Source organism: Muscardinus avellanarius (genome assembly GCF_963383645.1).
Source record: "Muscardinus avellanarius genome assembly, chromosome: 6".
NCBI lineage: Eukaryota > Metazoa > Chordata > Mammalia > Rodentia > Gliridae > Muscardinus > Muscardinus avellanarius.
The window spans coordinates 53,472,557-53,488,196 of NC_137791.1; the positions used below are offsets into that span (position 1 = coordinate 53,472,557).

The window sequence follows — 15,640 nt, forward strand, 5'->3', positions numbered from 1 at the left end:
GGTCGAGGCAAAGCAGGTAGGTATAAGAAATGCAGTCACTCACAGCCTGCCAGTGCATAGCACCAACACATAACACCACCAACATAAGCCCAGCCCTGAAGCTGACCTGCATCGATGGCCTGCATCAGGCACTCATATGTGGTCTGAACTAGTTTCCGTGCTCCCTCATCCACATCGCCAACAAAAAATGTCTCATTCAGATCCCCATGATAACCATTGCGATAAAGAGTGATGTCCACTGCAAAAGAATGGGCAAACATAAAGACCATATTTGTTTTTATTTCAAAATGGAACTTATATTTTTCCAACATAACATCAAGCAACAAAATGACAAAGATAACTTCTGCATTGTCAAATCAGACACCAAAGAATATACAGTTACTTAACAGAAACTCTGAAGATAATTCAATCAAATTCACTGTGGAGAATAGGAATATGGCAATGCAGCACAAGCCAGATGGTGGACTTTACACTCCTAAAGTAATAAGACTTCTCTGGCAGAAGTAAAAAGGTAAGCAGGACACAATCATGTAAGATAAACAACCAGGATAAGTAAAGAGAAATGTACATCGAATTGAGGATTTGGGTACATTATGACATTAATAGAGAACGTTAATTTCGCTTATTATCCTTAATGAGTATGTTCCTCCTTATAGGGAATAAGTAAATATTGAAACTTAGCCAGGTGTGGTGGAGCACACTTGTAATCCTAGTACCTGGGAGGCTGAAACAGGAGAACTGCAAGTTCATGGCCAGCCTCATCGATTTAGTGAGACCTTCCACAACTTAGTGAGACTCTGTTTCAAAATAAAAAAGAAAAGAGTACTAAGAGTGTTGCTCTGATGTAGAATATTTCTCAGTTTAATCTACAATATCATTAAAAAAAAAACTTAACATTATTCTATACTTTTAAAAATTCAGCTCTAGGCCAGACATAGTGGCATGCATTTGTAATCTCTGTACTTGGAAGGCTGAGATGGTGGGACCACAGTTTGCAGACCGCCTCAGCTACTTAGTGAGGCCCTCTGCAACTCAGTGAGACCTTGTTTCAAAATAAAGAATAAAAAATAGGGCTAAGGGTGTTGCTTGGAGTGTAGAATGCTCCTGGGGATTGAACCCCCCCAAAAAAAACCTCAGTTGTCTTTCACTCATTTGTGAACATTCTTCTCTTTATTCCCATGTTTTAATAACAGATTACTACTCTATCATTACCATATATTAAATGACTATCCAAAGAGCACATTAAATGAGGATTTTTCAGTACTTGGAGAAAACTGAGACTGGAGAATCATAGGTATGAGGCCAGCCTCTGAAACTTAGTGAGAAGCTGTTTCAAAATTAAAGGGGCATGGGGTTGGTGTACAGCTTGGAGGCAGAATGTTCCTTGGATTCAATTCTCAGTACAAAAAAAAGAACAGAAATGAAATGAATTTTTATACTATAGATTTCATGTGACCTACAAAATGTCTGATAAATCTTAACACACTGTACATGTAATAAAAGGTTTATATGAAAATAGAGTGGGCCTCAAAACTTATGAAGCTTTATAAATAGGTACCAAATCAGTAACAACTATAATAAAAACACTAACAGAGTTAGAGCTTTATTATCATTCATAGCCAGAATCACAATTGGTCATTTCTGTGTAATGGTAACACTTGACTCTTGATGTCTCAGAATCCTTTAATATCCTAGAACTTTCATTAATATTAAAAATGCCATCGAAGGGAGCCTTCTTCATCAATACTGTTTTTTGAACACAGAGGGAAATGCCTTTTAGTTTCTCCTCTGTACTTGCAGCTTTCCAAGATGGCACAGCACTCAGATCCTTAAAGCCACTCTACTCAAAAAAGGTACTTCTGCAAGATTTTTAGCTCTTTTCATCAGCTGTTCATTTATTACTAACAGTTTCTCTTATCTGTTAAGAAAGCCTGCTTCAATTTCTTCAAAACCATTAGTAGACTTAAATAAAAATTACAAGTTATTCAACATTACTTCCACATTTCACTGACATCTCATTTATTGGCAATAATCACATTATGAGTTAAATATGAAAGAAATACACGGTGTACCAAATGCATCAAACTAGATGTATCTATTTTTTTGGTGGGGAGGTCTGGGGATGCAACCCACAGGCATTCTGCCTTTGAGCTATACCCCTTGCCCTATTTTTTATTCTTTTTGAAACAGGATCTCACTGAGTTGCAAAAGGCCTCACTACGTAGCTGAGGCTGTCTACGAACCCCGAACCTCAGAATACTGAGATCATAAGCGTGCACCACCACACCTGGCTATACCAGATGTATCTTAAAAATAACATGTACAAAGATGGTGGCGCACGCTTGTAATCTCAGTACTTGGGAAGCTGAGACAGGAAGATCCAGGTTCGCGGCCAGCCTCAGCTACTTAGTGAGGCCGTCTGCAACTTAGCGAGACCCTGTTTCATAACAAAGAATAAAAAAATCAGGCTGTGGGGTGTAGCTCAGAGGTAGAATGCCCCTGGGTTCCATCCAATTACCGCACACACAAAAAAACAACATGTACAAAACCAAAAAGGTTTTCAGATTTCAAAATCCTACTAAATTGTAACTAGGAAAAGACCTAAGTACAGGAAGCAAGTACAGGAAGCAAGTCAAGAAAGCCAAAGTTACTAACACACTCCTAAGACCTTGTGTCATTGTGCATAATGATAAAAGTCACACTTACATATTTCTTACCATTAACAATGTCACCTTCTTGCAAAGGCCGTCTGTCTGGAATTCCATGACAGATGACTTCATTCACTGAAGTACAACATGACTTTGGGAAATTATAATAATTCAGGGGAGAAGGATAACAATTTCTTGCTATGCATGCCTATATTAAAATATGAAGAAAATAATTAGGAATATGCCAAAGAAAAAACTGTTTAACAAATCAAATTTTAAAATCTGAAAATGTTTATTGCACACTTGAAATATTATACTAGCATATGTAAAAATATCCCAAAATCAGGATTTATAAAATTCTTTTTTTTTTTTTGCAGTACTGGGGATGGAACCCAGGGGCTCTACCTCCAATCAGACTCCTGGCCCAGTTTTTTATTCTTTATTTTGAAACAGACTCTCACCAAGTTGCAAAGAGCCGCACTAAGTAGCTGAGGCTGTCCATGAACTGAGATCCTCCTGTCTCACCCTCCCGAATGCTGAGATTACAAGCATGAACCACAATGCCCAGCTATGAAATCTTAATTTTAAAAAAAATCCCTGAATCCCTGGATAATATTTACTATAAATATTTAGCTTATCTGTTTTTTGCCTTGATGTTGTTGACATAAAAGGGAACACTGATTTCTACTAATCTAGCTTCAGAAATCAGATTTTTTATTTCAGAATATTTGGTGCATGTAGCAGCATGTATTTAAAGCACAAATAAAATTAATCATTTCACAAAATCTCAACTGAAATACTGAGGTTTCTGAAACATGATATTTCAAGCTTACTCAGACCTCACCACCAGTCAGTCATTGCCCAGTATCTATGGATGAGTATTCCCCACTCCCCCCTTGCCTTGAGTCTATAGATGCATAAAACATGAAAAGGTTAAGTTCTTAATTTAAAGCAAAAATTTGCTTTCATATTTGCTTAATACAACTACATCAGTCAGTCAGAAAAATATCTAATACTGTGAGAGTATTTTGTTGTTTTTGTTTTTATGGCAGTACTGGAAATCAAACCCAGGGGTCACACTTGCTAAGCTAGTACTCTACCACTAAGCTATATCCCCAACCCTGAAAACATTTTTTTTGTGGTACTGAGGATGGAATCCAGGAGCATTCTACCACCGTGCTACATCCCCAGCCCTATATTTGTATTCTTTATTTTGAAACAGGGTCTCACTGAATTGCAAAAGACCACTGCTATCTCACTACCTCGAACCTCCTAACCTCCTGTCTCAGCCTCCCAAATGCTGGGATTACAAGCATGCACCATCATGCCTAGCTCCCGAAAACTTTTTTGCATTTTTCAGAGTAAAAAGGTAAAGTTCTTACTAAGTGTACAGCATGATCTATTTCTTCAGTAGTTACACCTGGTTTAATCATCCCAGCAGCAATATCCAGCACTTCTCTAGCAAGCTGTAAAAAAGGAACACTTAGTAAACATTTAGAAAGAAATTATTAAAAAGTAAAAATCTGTACCCTTTGTATTATCTTAGTTTTTAGAAAATAGGTAAAATGAATTTCCCATTCAATGTAACTATATGAAATATGATGAATATAGAAATAAGAATATATAAACAAATATAAACTAAAATTGAGCTAAAGCTTATTTTCTTAGTATGGTTGAATGATTTCTATGTGAAAATATATATCCTAAAGTCAAACAATAATCAATTGACGGAGGTTGAGTCTTCTCACACTTCTACAATGGAGAAGGGTAGAGGGAAATAAAAGAATAGATGAAGCTGGGTGTGGTGGCTCACGCTTGTAATCCAGTGCTTGGGAGGCTGAGGCAGGAGGATCGCAGGTTCACGGCCAGCCTCAGCTACTTAGTGAGGCCCTCCGCAACTTAGTGAGACCCTGGTTCAAAATAAAAAACAAAATAGGGCTGAGGGTGTAGCTTGGAGGTAGAATGCCCCTGGGTTCAATCCCCAGTTCCATAAATAAATAAATAAATAAATAAATAAATAAATAAATAAATAAATAACTTGATTTTCTCAAAGAATCACAGCAACTAAGTGAAAAAGACATAAAGCTTTCCAAATTAGATCAGGAAAATAGAGTAACAAATCACTTTTATTTTTTAGTGGTATTAGGGATTGAACCCAAGGCATTTTACCTCTGAGCTACAGCCCCACCCCTATTTTACTTTTTATCTTGAAACAGGGTCTAAGTTGCTGAGGCTGGCCTCAAACCTGCTCTGAGCTCCAAGTACTGGTATGATAGGTATATACTATCACAACTAGCTTCAAATCATTTTTAAAGTATTCTATAAAAACCTTTTAAAGATCATATCTAATTTTATTAGATATGATCCTATCTATGTTTCTTTAGAAAAATTTATCAGCCGGGACATGGTGGTACACTATTATAATCCCAGTACTTGGGAGGCTAAGACACAAGGACCACAAGTTCCTGGACAGCCTCAGCTACTTAGTGAGACCTTATTTCAAAATAAGAACAAAAAATAGGATTAGTGGTACAGCTCAGAGGTACAATGCCCCTAGGTTCAATTTTCAGTAACAAAAAAAGAAAAAATATATATCAATTATTTTTATAACATATTATTTTTCTTTTTTAAAAAAATATGTGATTTCACCTAATTAATATCAACCACTACCATACTTCCTAAGTATTTCACAAAAGGTTTTTTTTTTTTTTTGGTGTGTGTGTGTGTGTGTGTGTGTGTGTGTGTGTGTGTGTGTGTGTTACTAGGAACTAAACCCAGGGACATTCTACCTCCAAACTACACCCCCAGCCCTATTTTATATTTATTTTTGAAACAGGGTCTCAATAGGTTGATGAGAGTCTACTTGCTGAGGCCTACCTTGAACCTGTGATTCTCCTGTCTCAGCTTTCCAAGTACTGGGATTACAGGTGTGCACCACCAAGCCTGGCTCAAAAGGTCCTTTTGTATAATCCTGTGTGAGCCTTAAACTTTGTCCTGTTATTATATTTGTGAAAACAAGATGCAAGTAAAAACCTGGTTCTGTGGAAATGTATTAATATAAAGAGTAAAAGAAACAAACTGACAAGTAAATATAGATTACCTGCCATACTAATTTTAAATAGGCTATTTTTGCATAAAATGACATTAATAAGACTTTAATGCAAACTATGCCTAAGTATAAATCATACAATGTAATTTTTGTTTCTTTATAAATCAGCAAATAATTGATTTCCTAAGTATTGTTTAAACAAGTCCTAAAAGAGAAAAAGAAAAAAAAAATTACTCTTACCCTACATACAAGTCGCATTCCTTCTATATCTTCAGATGAGAGTAATTTAATTTGAGAAGTGCCTTTAAGAGCCTGTTCAGATTCAGACATTCCTGTAGTAAAAAAATCAAGTGAGTAAAATTAAAATGAAAAAAGAGATGTAGCATTTATTAGCATAATTATATACATAAAGACATAATTATACTCAAGTCTCCCAATGATACACAATGCTGTTTTGGTATTTTGGGAGGGTCCACATTAGTTTATTTTTAAAATATTTTCAACAAGAAAAGGCAATTTGCTAAACAAGTTGAAGGAAGAGTTCTAAAGAATAAATTTTCAGATCTATTAGCAATCAGTCAATATTGATAAGATTTTATTACATGCTAGGCAGTATGCTAATAATAAACTCAGCAAACAATTCACGTTTGAATAGTATCATACAATTTATAGGCTGCTTTCAAAATCACATCTCGTGAAGCAACTACATGCAGGCCCACAACCAATGAATCAATTACACTATTTTTCTAAACCAGAAACCGCAATGTTTTTCAAACTATAGTTCATGACTGTGTGATTGTGTAGTGTACCTAAAGTAAGGGTTTCTTTTGTAGTACTGGGAATGAAACCCTGTGGCTTTTTACCCCTGAGCTATACCCCTACCCTATTTTTTATTCTTTATTTTGAAACTGGGTCTCACAGAGTTGGCAAGAGCCTCACTAAGTAGCTGAGGCTGTCCATGAACCACAATCCTCCTGTCTCAGCCTCCCAAATGCTGAGATTATAAGCATGCTTCACGACACCAGGATTACAAGTAACTTTTAAAAAAGTAAATAGGGATCTATCATCTTATACTCGATTGAGATGTATAACTACAGTGCACCAATAAGAAATAAGTAAATAATAAAAAGATGTTCCTCAAGTGACTAAACTCCTTAAATATCACTTAACTTTTGTGCTGAAATTAATCTAAATTTATGCTCAAAACATACCATTTTGGGGGGTTACTATGGATTGAACGTAGAGGAATTCTACATCCAAGCTACACTCCCGGCCCTTTTAATTTTTATTTTGATGGTCTCGTTAAGTTGCGGAGGCTAGCCTTCAACCTACAATCCTCCTGTCAGCTTTCCAAGTACTGGGTTTGCTGGCATATGTCATGGTGCCTGGCCAAAACATGCATTACTTTGAAATGTAAACTGACAAACAGCTATTCTCTTAGACCTCTTAGCTTTATTCTCTTATATTTATTATGTGAGAAAAATGTATTTTTTTCTTATTCAAAGATCCAATTGTGGGCTGTTGCTAAGATACAAAACCTTGATCTTTTAATTTAATTTAAAACCTTGATCTTTTAATTTAATTTAATTTTTAAATTAAAACGAATATAGCGAAATGAAAAGACATGCGCGTTGTAATGGCCCTGAGTATCTATCATTATCTATAAATAGAGAAGACAACAGAATCTACCTCAGAAATGTTCAAAGTACTAAATGAAGTAACACGTGCAAAGAACTTAGCACAGTGCCTAACACACAGTTAAGCAAAAATAAACCTCTGTTACTATTGTAGAATCAGCAGTACATCCTCATCATTACTAGTAGCATCTTCACCTCTATTACTACTCTTTCTAGTAATGCTACAATACACAGGCTTTAGTTGGGCATTTACTCAGGCCTCCACAATTTGCTTTTGCCTTAACTCAGGTAAGAGGATATGCAAAAATCAAAACTGGCTGTTTTTTTACCTAGATGTTGGTAGAACACCAAAAAATACAGTATTATTCTACATGTAGTATTTAGCAGTTACAAAAAAAATGTTTTCAGAACCTTTTAATCTCTTAAATATTCGTATGTGGCTTGAAAAAATCAATCATCCCTATATATCAGAAGTACAGCATCAAAAAATTCCTATAAGAAAAGCACTCCCCACAAACTGAAAAATTAAGAACTAGCATAGCAGAACTTACCTAAGGGATGATCAGCATAATCTGGTCTTTGAATGTAACTTGGCACTGGCCTTGTTGGCATCTAAACATCAAAGAGACTAGTTAAAACTAATTAATGAAGAAAAAATGTTAACAAATAAGTGCAAACCTATTAAATGAAAAAAGCTTTAAAAGATATCATAAATATCACAGCAGGTATCTATTTCATTAAGCTTTACTTTCCTATTGTTACTATCACCCCTTTCTTGGGATAAGAAAGGTAGAAATATATTCTGTTAAAAAAAATTACAAGCAGGCATGGTGGCGCACGCTTGTAATCCCAGCATTCAGGAGGCTGAGACCTGAGGATCGCGGTTAGCAAACAGCCTCAGCTACTTAGTGAGGTCCTCTGCAACTCAGTGAGACCCGGTTTCAAAATAAAGAATAAAAATAGGGCAGGGGTGTAGCTCAGAGGTCAAATGCCCCTGGGTTCCATCCCCAGACCTGCAAATAAATAAAAAATAAAAAACAAATAAATAAATAAATAAAATTTTAAAAATTACAGAAGCTGAGCCTGGTGGCACATGCTTATAATCCCAATATTTGGGAGTAAGAGAAAGACCACAGGTTCAAGGATAGCTTTCAGCAACAAAGCAAGACCCTCAGCAATTTTCAAACAAAAATTAAAAGGGGTTTTAAGTGTAGCTCAGAGGTAAAATGCCCTTAGGCTCGATCCCCAGTACCATAAAAAAAAAAAAAATAGTATTACACACTACAATTATACCAACCAGAAATATCCACTCTATTTCACCCCTCTCTCTTTTTTTTTTTTTTTTGAGGGTCTGGGGGTGGAACCCAGGGGCATTTGACCTCCGAGCCACATCCCCTGCCCTATTTTTATTCTTTATTTTGAAACAGGGCCTCACTAAGTAGCTGAGGCTGTCCGCAAACCACGATCCTCCTGTCTCAGCCTCCCGAATGCTGGGATTATAAGCATGCGCCACCACGCCCAGCTCACCCTTCTGTTTTAAAGTTAAGAATTTCATCTTAACTTTCATCTAATATTTCCTCCACTTGCATGATTGCCAAGTATCCCTACCAGCTCCCAAATAATGCACCACAAGTGCTAAGGAGTTAGAACACAAGTTCCTTTTTAACTTAATCCTGTTTCCACAGTTCATTATCAGTATAAAAATTACAAGTATCACTTTTAAGAAAATGAATCCTGGTTTAAAAGAATGCTAAATTCTTATTACCTTATTTACTCACCAGAGGATAGTGAGGCCTGAGTTTACCAGTGTATCGGTAACCTGCCCAGGGGTCAGTGTTTACATCACCTTCTACAGTCCAGGAAGACACTTCTCGCTTTGCCTTTTCATCTTCTGGGAGACCAATGGATGGACATTTGTAAGAGGAACGCAGAGAAAAGAAAGGAATGCTTCAGTGATCAAGTTGCTGAGCACAGCATGCTTTAATTCTCACTTGTCTAAAAATCAAGCTAGATAGCCCAGGCACAAAACCTAGCGAACTTCCATCCTAAGCTAGCAAAGCGACTGTTTTACTGCTGTATTACAAACCTTACATCGCTTCTCGGCCTTTTGGCTAAGATCAAGTGTACAAACCTTACTACTCCTCTTCAAAGATCTAAATGTCTTGGAAGAAAAATCCTTACCTAAACAGTATTTTGCAATAGCAGATAAAATTGTTTTTTCCAATGCTGTATCCTCTCTACAATGTCAATTTACACAAAGCTCATTTTAAAATATAAAACATAAGCCCTCGCAAAACCTCCCCAACTAAAATCACACAAAACAAGGAAACTAAATTACCTCAAAGTAAACTTAAAATCAAAAATAATGATTTCCCACTTATCCATAAAGTGACTTTTAAGTCAATATTTCAAATTGCTTTGAAATTTTACAGCCATTATTTGCCACTTTCTAGAAGGAGGTACTAAAAGGATGCAGGAGAGGCAAAGAAGAGGGAATAGTCTGTCAAGTTACTAAAAACCACTGGGCACGTGGAGCACACCTGTAATCCAGTACTTACAAAACTCTCTGAGAAAGGAGGATCACAGGTTCAAGGTCAGCAAATAGTAACTTAACAAGACCTTGTTTCAAAATAAAAATAAAAAAGGCTGGGGATGTGGCTTGGAGATAGAATGCCCCAAGATTTGATTTCCCATACCAAAATTTAAAGAAAGGAAAGTTAGACAGGCGTGGTGGTGCTAGCTTGTAATCCCAGTACTTGGGAGGCTGAGACAGGAGGACAGCAAGTTCAAAGCCAGCCTCAGCAACTTAGTGAAGCTTTCAGCAACCTAGTGAGACCTTCTTTCAAAGTGTAGCTTGAAGGCAGACTGCTTTTAGATTCAATCCCCAGTACCAAAATAAAATAAAAAAAAGGAAAGTTAATGAAAACTCAGTAGAAAACTTAAGAGTAACACACATACACATTATCATATTGTTATTAATACGTAATGCTATAAAGCTATGTTTTTACTAAACTGCACCTTAGAATCCTTTTCACATATAGTAGACAGATCCTCTATGGTATCTGATTTTTATATACTAGCTTCACCTCTTATCCATCAAGTGAAATAAAACTTCTTTAAATAGTACAAATTCAAATCCCTCTGAAATCAAGTATTGACACCTCCAAATGCACACAGATCTTTTCCCAATTACTTTCATGTTATCTATAGGCTTTGAAACTTAGCCTTCAAACTAAATTTAGAAGTATATGAGGAAGATAAAACTTCCCTCTTAAACAATCTACTCAAAATACGAAATGATGTGTGAAGTCCTGGGTTCAATTTACAGCACTACAAAGTAGTAAGAGAGTAAGAAATGAAGAGTAGATGGGTCATGTAATGTAATTTAGGGAGGATCTTTAAAAAAATCTATTCTCTTTTCAAAGATGAAGAAATTCAGAAGATGTGTTTCATGTACACAGTGAAACAAGAATACAGATTCCCAGTCCAGTAACTCTTCTCTCCAGAGAGCATGGAGCCACCTGAAGGTTAAATGCTGTTGGAGAAACAACTAACAAGAATGAATAAATAAAACCAATCCACTCACATAACTTTGGAAGAGAACACATTTATACTATAACATACAAAGTAAAAGAAGAGCTACTATGCCATTAAATTTTAAATTTCTCCCCTTTGGAGTTCAAGAAAACTACTGTGAATGTTAATGTCAATATAAAAACTGTCTATCATTCCAGTACTTGGGAGGCTGAGACAAGAGGATCCCAGTTCACTGCCAGCCTTAGTGATCCCTCCGCAATTTAGTGAGACCTTGTTTCAAAAAAAAAGAATAAAAAATAGGGTTGGAGTAAGCTCGGAGGTAGAATGCCCCTGAGTTCAAGCCCTAACAAAACACACACACACACACACACACACACACACACACACACACACACACAATCATTCCAGGACAAAAGTGAGAATTCCATTCACTGCCACTAGATTATTATAGACAATTTTTTACTGAACATTATAAAAAATTGTTCACAATGTTAAGCCAACTGACACCTGCTTCAGCTATAAACCTCATCAAGTGATTCTATCTGAAAAAATGAACCTCAAGAATAATTTCCTCCTGGAACTCAGGAAAGAATAGCAAGCAAGAGTCAGGCTCTTGATTTAACATACTCTTGTGAAGGAAGGAGGGAGAAGAAAAGGATGTAAAATTGTTCCCATTGAAACCTTTCCACAATCTATTTCCAAATGAGAATTGAAAGCAGACCTCAAACAATATTGTCCAAAAGCTATCTAACGAATGCAAGTTCTTTACTTGCATTTATCACTTTTTATTTCTTAAGTACAATTTACTTATAGAAATGTACACACTTGAAAAGTTAGTTTATACTTTAGAGTTCTGAGCCTAAAATGCTAAAATCATAAGATACCTAATAAATCTGTACTGAGCTGAAGTTGGTAACAAAACTGCATAATAATCAGGGGTTTGGAGGGGGCTTTTCTTTCTTTCTTTTTTTTTTTTTTTGTGGTACTGGGGTTTCCTGGAAGGCCTTCTACCTCCGGGCTACACTCCCAGACCTACTTTATATTTTTTATTTACTTGGAAACAGGGTCTCTTAAGCCAGTGAGGCCTACAACGAACCTGTGCGATCCTCCTGTCTCCGCCTCCCAAGTGCGATCCTCCTGTCTCCGCCTCCCAAGTGCGGGATTACAAACATGCGCCACCACACCCAGCTAATCAGGTGTTTTGTTTTGTTTTGTGGTACCAGGGATGGAACCCAGGGTCATTGTGCCTCTGTGCTACAACCCCAGCCCTATTTTTTAGTCTTTTTGTTTTTTGAAACAAGGTCTCACGGAGTTGCAAAGGGCCTCAAAAGTAGCTGAGGCTGTCGGCAAAACGCAAACCACAATCCTCCTGTCTCTGCCTCCCGAATGTTGGGATTATAAGTGTGCACCACCACGCCCGGCATAATCAGGTATTTTTAAATGATTGCGGAAGCATAAACATTGTAAATAAATACCTGCAAGCTTTCTTTCAAATATCACAATGCAACAAGACCAGGTAAGATGCAGGTAGGGCCAAATGAAGTTTCTGATTCATGCCTGGCATCACTTCTAGGTGTTACCCCCTAAAAAGGTCCTGTGAGGCTCCCTCCTCCATTTCAACTGACAGAACATAATTGCACACATCTAAGCTTTGCCTGTAATGAAACTTTCTAATCAAAATTCTGACTCAGTTCTTCCAGAGATGACATGGACATACTGACAACTAGATTTCACAACAAACCTATGTTTTCACGTATTGGAGGTGAGGTTCAGAGTAATCCATGGTGACAAAGATTGGTAAAGCCAGTTCTGAAATATTACATAACTCTCTCTGTAATCCAAATAATCAAGCACACTTTTGTGGAGGACTAGGGGTACAAAAATAAAAATAATTATAGTTCTTTTTTTTTTAAATTTATTTTTGGTGGTACTGGGGTTCCTGGAAGCCCTTCTACCTCCGGGCTACACTCCCAGACCTATTTTATATTTTTATTTGGAAACAGGGTCTCTTAAGCCAGCATAGCTGGCTTCAAAGCAGCTTGATCCTCCTGTCTCCGCCTCCCAAGTGCGGGGATTACAAGCGTGCACCACCATGCCCGGCTATAGTTCTTTATTTAAATGTTTTTTTTTAGCCAGGTGTAGTGGCTCGTGCCAGTAATCCCAGTAATGGAGACAGGAAAATGACAGGTTTGAGGACAGCCTGGGCAACCTAGCAAGACTGTGTTTCAAAATAAAAAATAAAAATGGTAGGATGTGTAGTGCAGAGGCAGAACATCTCTGGATTCCAACCCCAGTACCACAAAAATAAACAAATAAATAAATAATGGGAGTTTTATATTAAATTTTTTGGCTGTTTAAAAATACCTGTCAGCCGGGCGTGGTGGCTCATGCTTGCAATCCCAGCATATGGGAGGCTGAGACCAGAGGATCACAGTTCGCGGACAGCCTCAGTCAGCTACTTAGTGAGGCCCTTTGCAACTCAGTGAGACCCTGTTTCAAATAAAGAATAAAAAATAGGGCAGGAGGTGTGGATCAGAGGTCAAATGCCCCTGGGTTCCATCTCCAGACCTGCTAAATATACATACATACATACATACATACATACATACATACATACATACTGAAAGTACCTGTCAAACCAGGTGTGGTGGCACATGCTTGTAATCCCAGTACTTGGGAGGTTGAGACAAGAAGACTACTAGTTCTTAGCCAGCCCCAGCTACTTAGTGAGGCCCTCTGCAACTTAGTGAGATCCTCTCTCAAAAAATAAGGAATTTAAAAAAAAAATAGCCAGGCGTGGTGGCACACACTAGTAATCCAAGTACTTGGGAGACTGAAACAGGAAGATTGTGCAGGTTCGAAGCCAGTCTCAGATACTAGTTAGGCTCTCGTCCACTTAGTGAGACCCTGTTTCCAAATAAAATATAAAAATAGGTCTGGGGGCCAGGCGTGGTGGCGCACGCTTATAATCCCCGCGCGTGGGAGGCAGAGACAGGAGGATGGCGCAGGTTCGAAGCCAGCAGTGCTGGCTTAGGAGACCCTGTTTCCAAATAAAAATGTAAAAATAGGTCTGGGAGTGTAGCCCAGAGATAGAAAAGCCCCTGGGTTCCACCCCAAGTACCACACACACAAAAAAGTAAGTAAGTAAATTAATTAACTAAATAAATTTTTTTTCTTTCTTTCTTTTTTTTGCAGGTCTGGGGATAAAACCAAGGGGCTAAAAAAAAAATTTTTTAAATAAGAAAATAAAAGATACCTGTCAAATTCTTCCAGAAAACTAGGAGACAAACAAACTGAATATCTCAGTGATAACTAATATAGAATACAATCTTGAGACGTGCAACTGTACAATTTTTATAGATTAAAAGTTGGCTGGCCACTTCCAGGAAGATGGCAACTGAGAAAAGCGGGGCTTAAGAGCCCCGCTAACAACCAATCTCCATTACCACAAAATCAGCGCCTTTCATAGCCAGAAAATACCATCACCAGAGAAACAAAAAAATCACCAGGCTCCAGAGAGAAAGCAGACTGAGAACAGAGCTCAGAGCCACAGAGGAGATACACCGGCCTCATGCCCAAGGACGCGGCAGCAGCGCTTTACTGCCGGCAGAAGCGGTGAATTCACCGGACGGCTACAACAAGCTGAGGTGAGCCGCTGCAGAACAGCCAGGTGGGATTTCTCGGCGCAGGAAGCATCTAAAGCTCCCAGCGGCTGAGCTCAGCACACGCTGCAGGGATTCAGAGTGGAAATCAAAACCAAGAAGAAATACGCTAGCCTCACAGCCGAGGGTGTAGCAGCGGCGCCATATTGCCACCGGTGGCAGCAGCACCGAATTCACCAATCCAGTACAGCTACATCCGCGTACTCAAGAACAGTGAGTCAAATTGTGGGCCACAGAGGAGAAATCCCAGTACTGTACTCCCTGGGACTTGACCCAGTGGGGTAGTGGTGTTGGCAGAGATATCACACCATAGGAGAACGTGCAACCTGGCACCCCCCAAGGTCTAAAGCAGCCTCTATCGACTCTCTGGGTCGGAGACTCTGTGATACAACCCAGTAAAGGAGTAGTGGGGTCTGAGATACTACTGACTCGAGATCCAGAACACCATAAGTGAAGTCATAGTGACCCAAGGGAAGAACCCAGAGAAGGCACAAACTTCTGAAATCATGGGAAAGAGAAATAATACTGGAGCAATGAATGCCCACAATACCACAACATCAGAACCCGATAAAACAGAAAATCAGAGATTTCTAGAAGATCAAATCAGGAAAATAACTGTAGAAATAATAGAGGTGCTTCGAAAAGAACTCAGAGAGAGCCAAAAAGAGATAAAGGATGCAATTAATGAAGTAAAGGCCTCAATTCAAAGTACAAACAACCGATTAGACCACAAGGAGAACAGAATCTCACTCTTAGAAGATGATCATTCCAAAAATGAACGCATAGTTTCTAATCTAGAAAAAAATATCCAACAGCAGGAATCTGACATTGAAGAAATATGGGCCCACTTTAAGAGAGCTAACCTAAGAATAATTGGAATAGAGGAGGGAAAAGAAAGTGAAACCAAAGGGATCAACAATCTCTTCAAGGAAGTAATAGCAGAAAATTTTCCAAACACAGAGCAAGAGATTGATACACAGGTCCAGGAAACTTATAGAACTCCCTTTAGACAGGATCGGAGAAGAGGATCCCCACGCCACATAATTGTCAAAATGACCAATGTGGAAGCCAAGCAGAGAATCTTAAAGGTAACAAAAACAAAGGGCC

The 15,640-nt window shown here is 38.0% G+C and overlaps 1 protein-coding gene across 1 annotated transcript in view; it reads right to left on the reverse strand.

Moving 5' to 3' along the window:
- Nucleotides 1–15,640, reverse strand: part of METAP1 (methionyl aminopeptidase 1) — a gene marked incomplete at both ends in the record, with an annotated part of 51,760 nt that overhangs the window by 15,186 nt on the left and 20,934 nt on the right. The window contains 6 exons of the mRNA XM_080697192.1: nucleotides 107–238; nucleotides 2,718–2,856; nucleotides 4,031–4,114; nucleotides 5,938–6,029; nucleotides 7,886–7,946; nucleotides 9,113–9,225. Coding sequence (XP_080553318.1) covers nucleotides 107–238; nucleotides 2,718–2,856; nucleotides 4,031–4,114; nucleotides 5,938–6,029; nucleotides 7,886–7,946; nucleotides 9,113–9,225 — 621 coding nt within the window. The remainder of the gene's footprint in view (nucleotides 1–106; nucleotides 239–2,717; nucleotides 2,857–4,030; nucleotides 4,115–5,937; nucleotides 6,030–7,885; nucleotides 7,947–9,112; nucleotides 9,226–15,640) is intronic.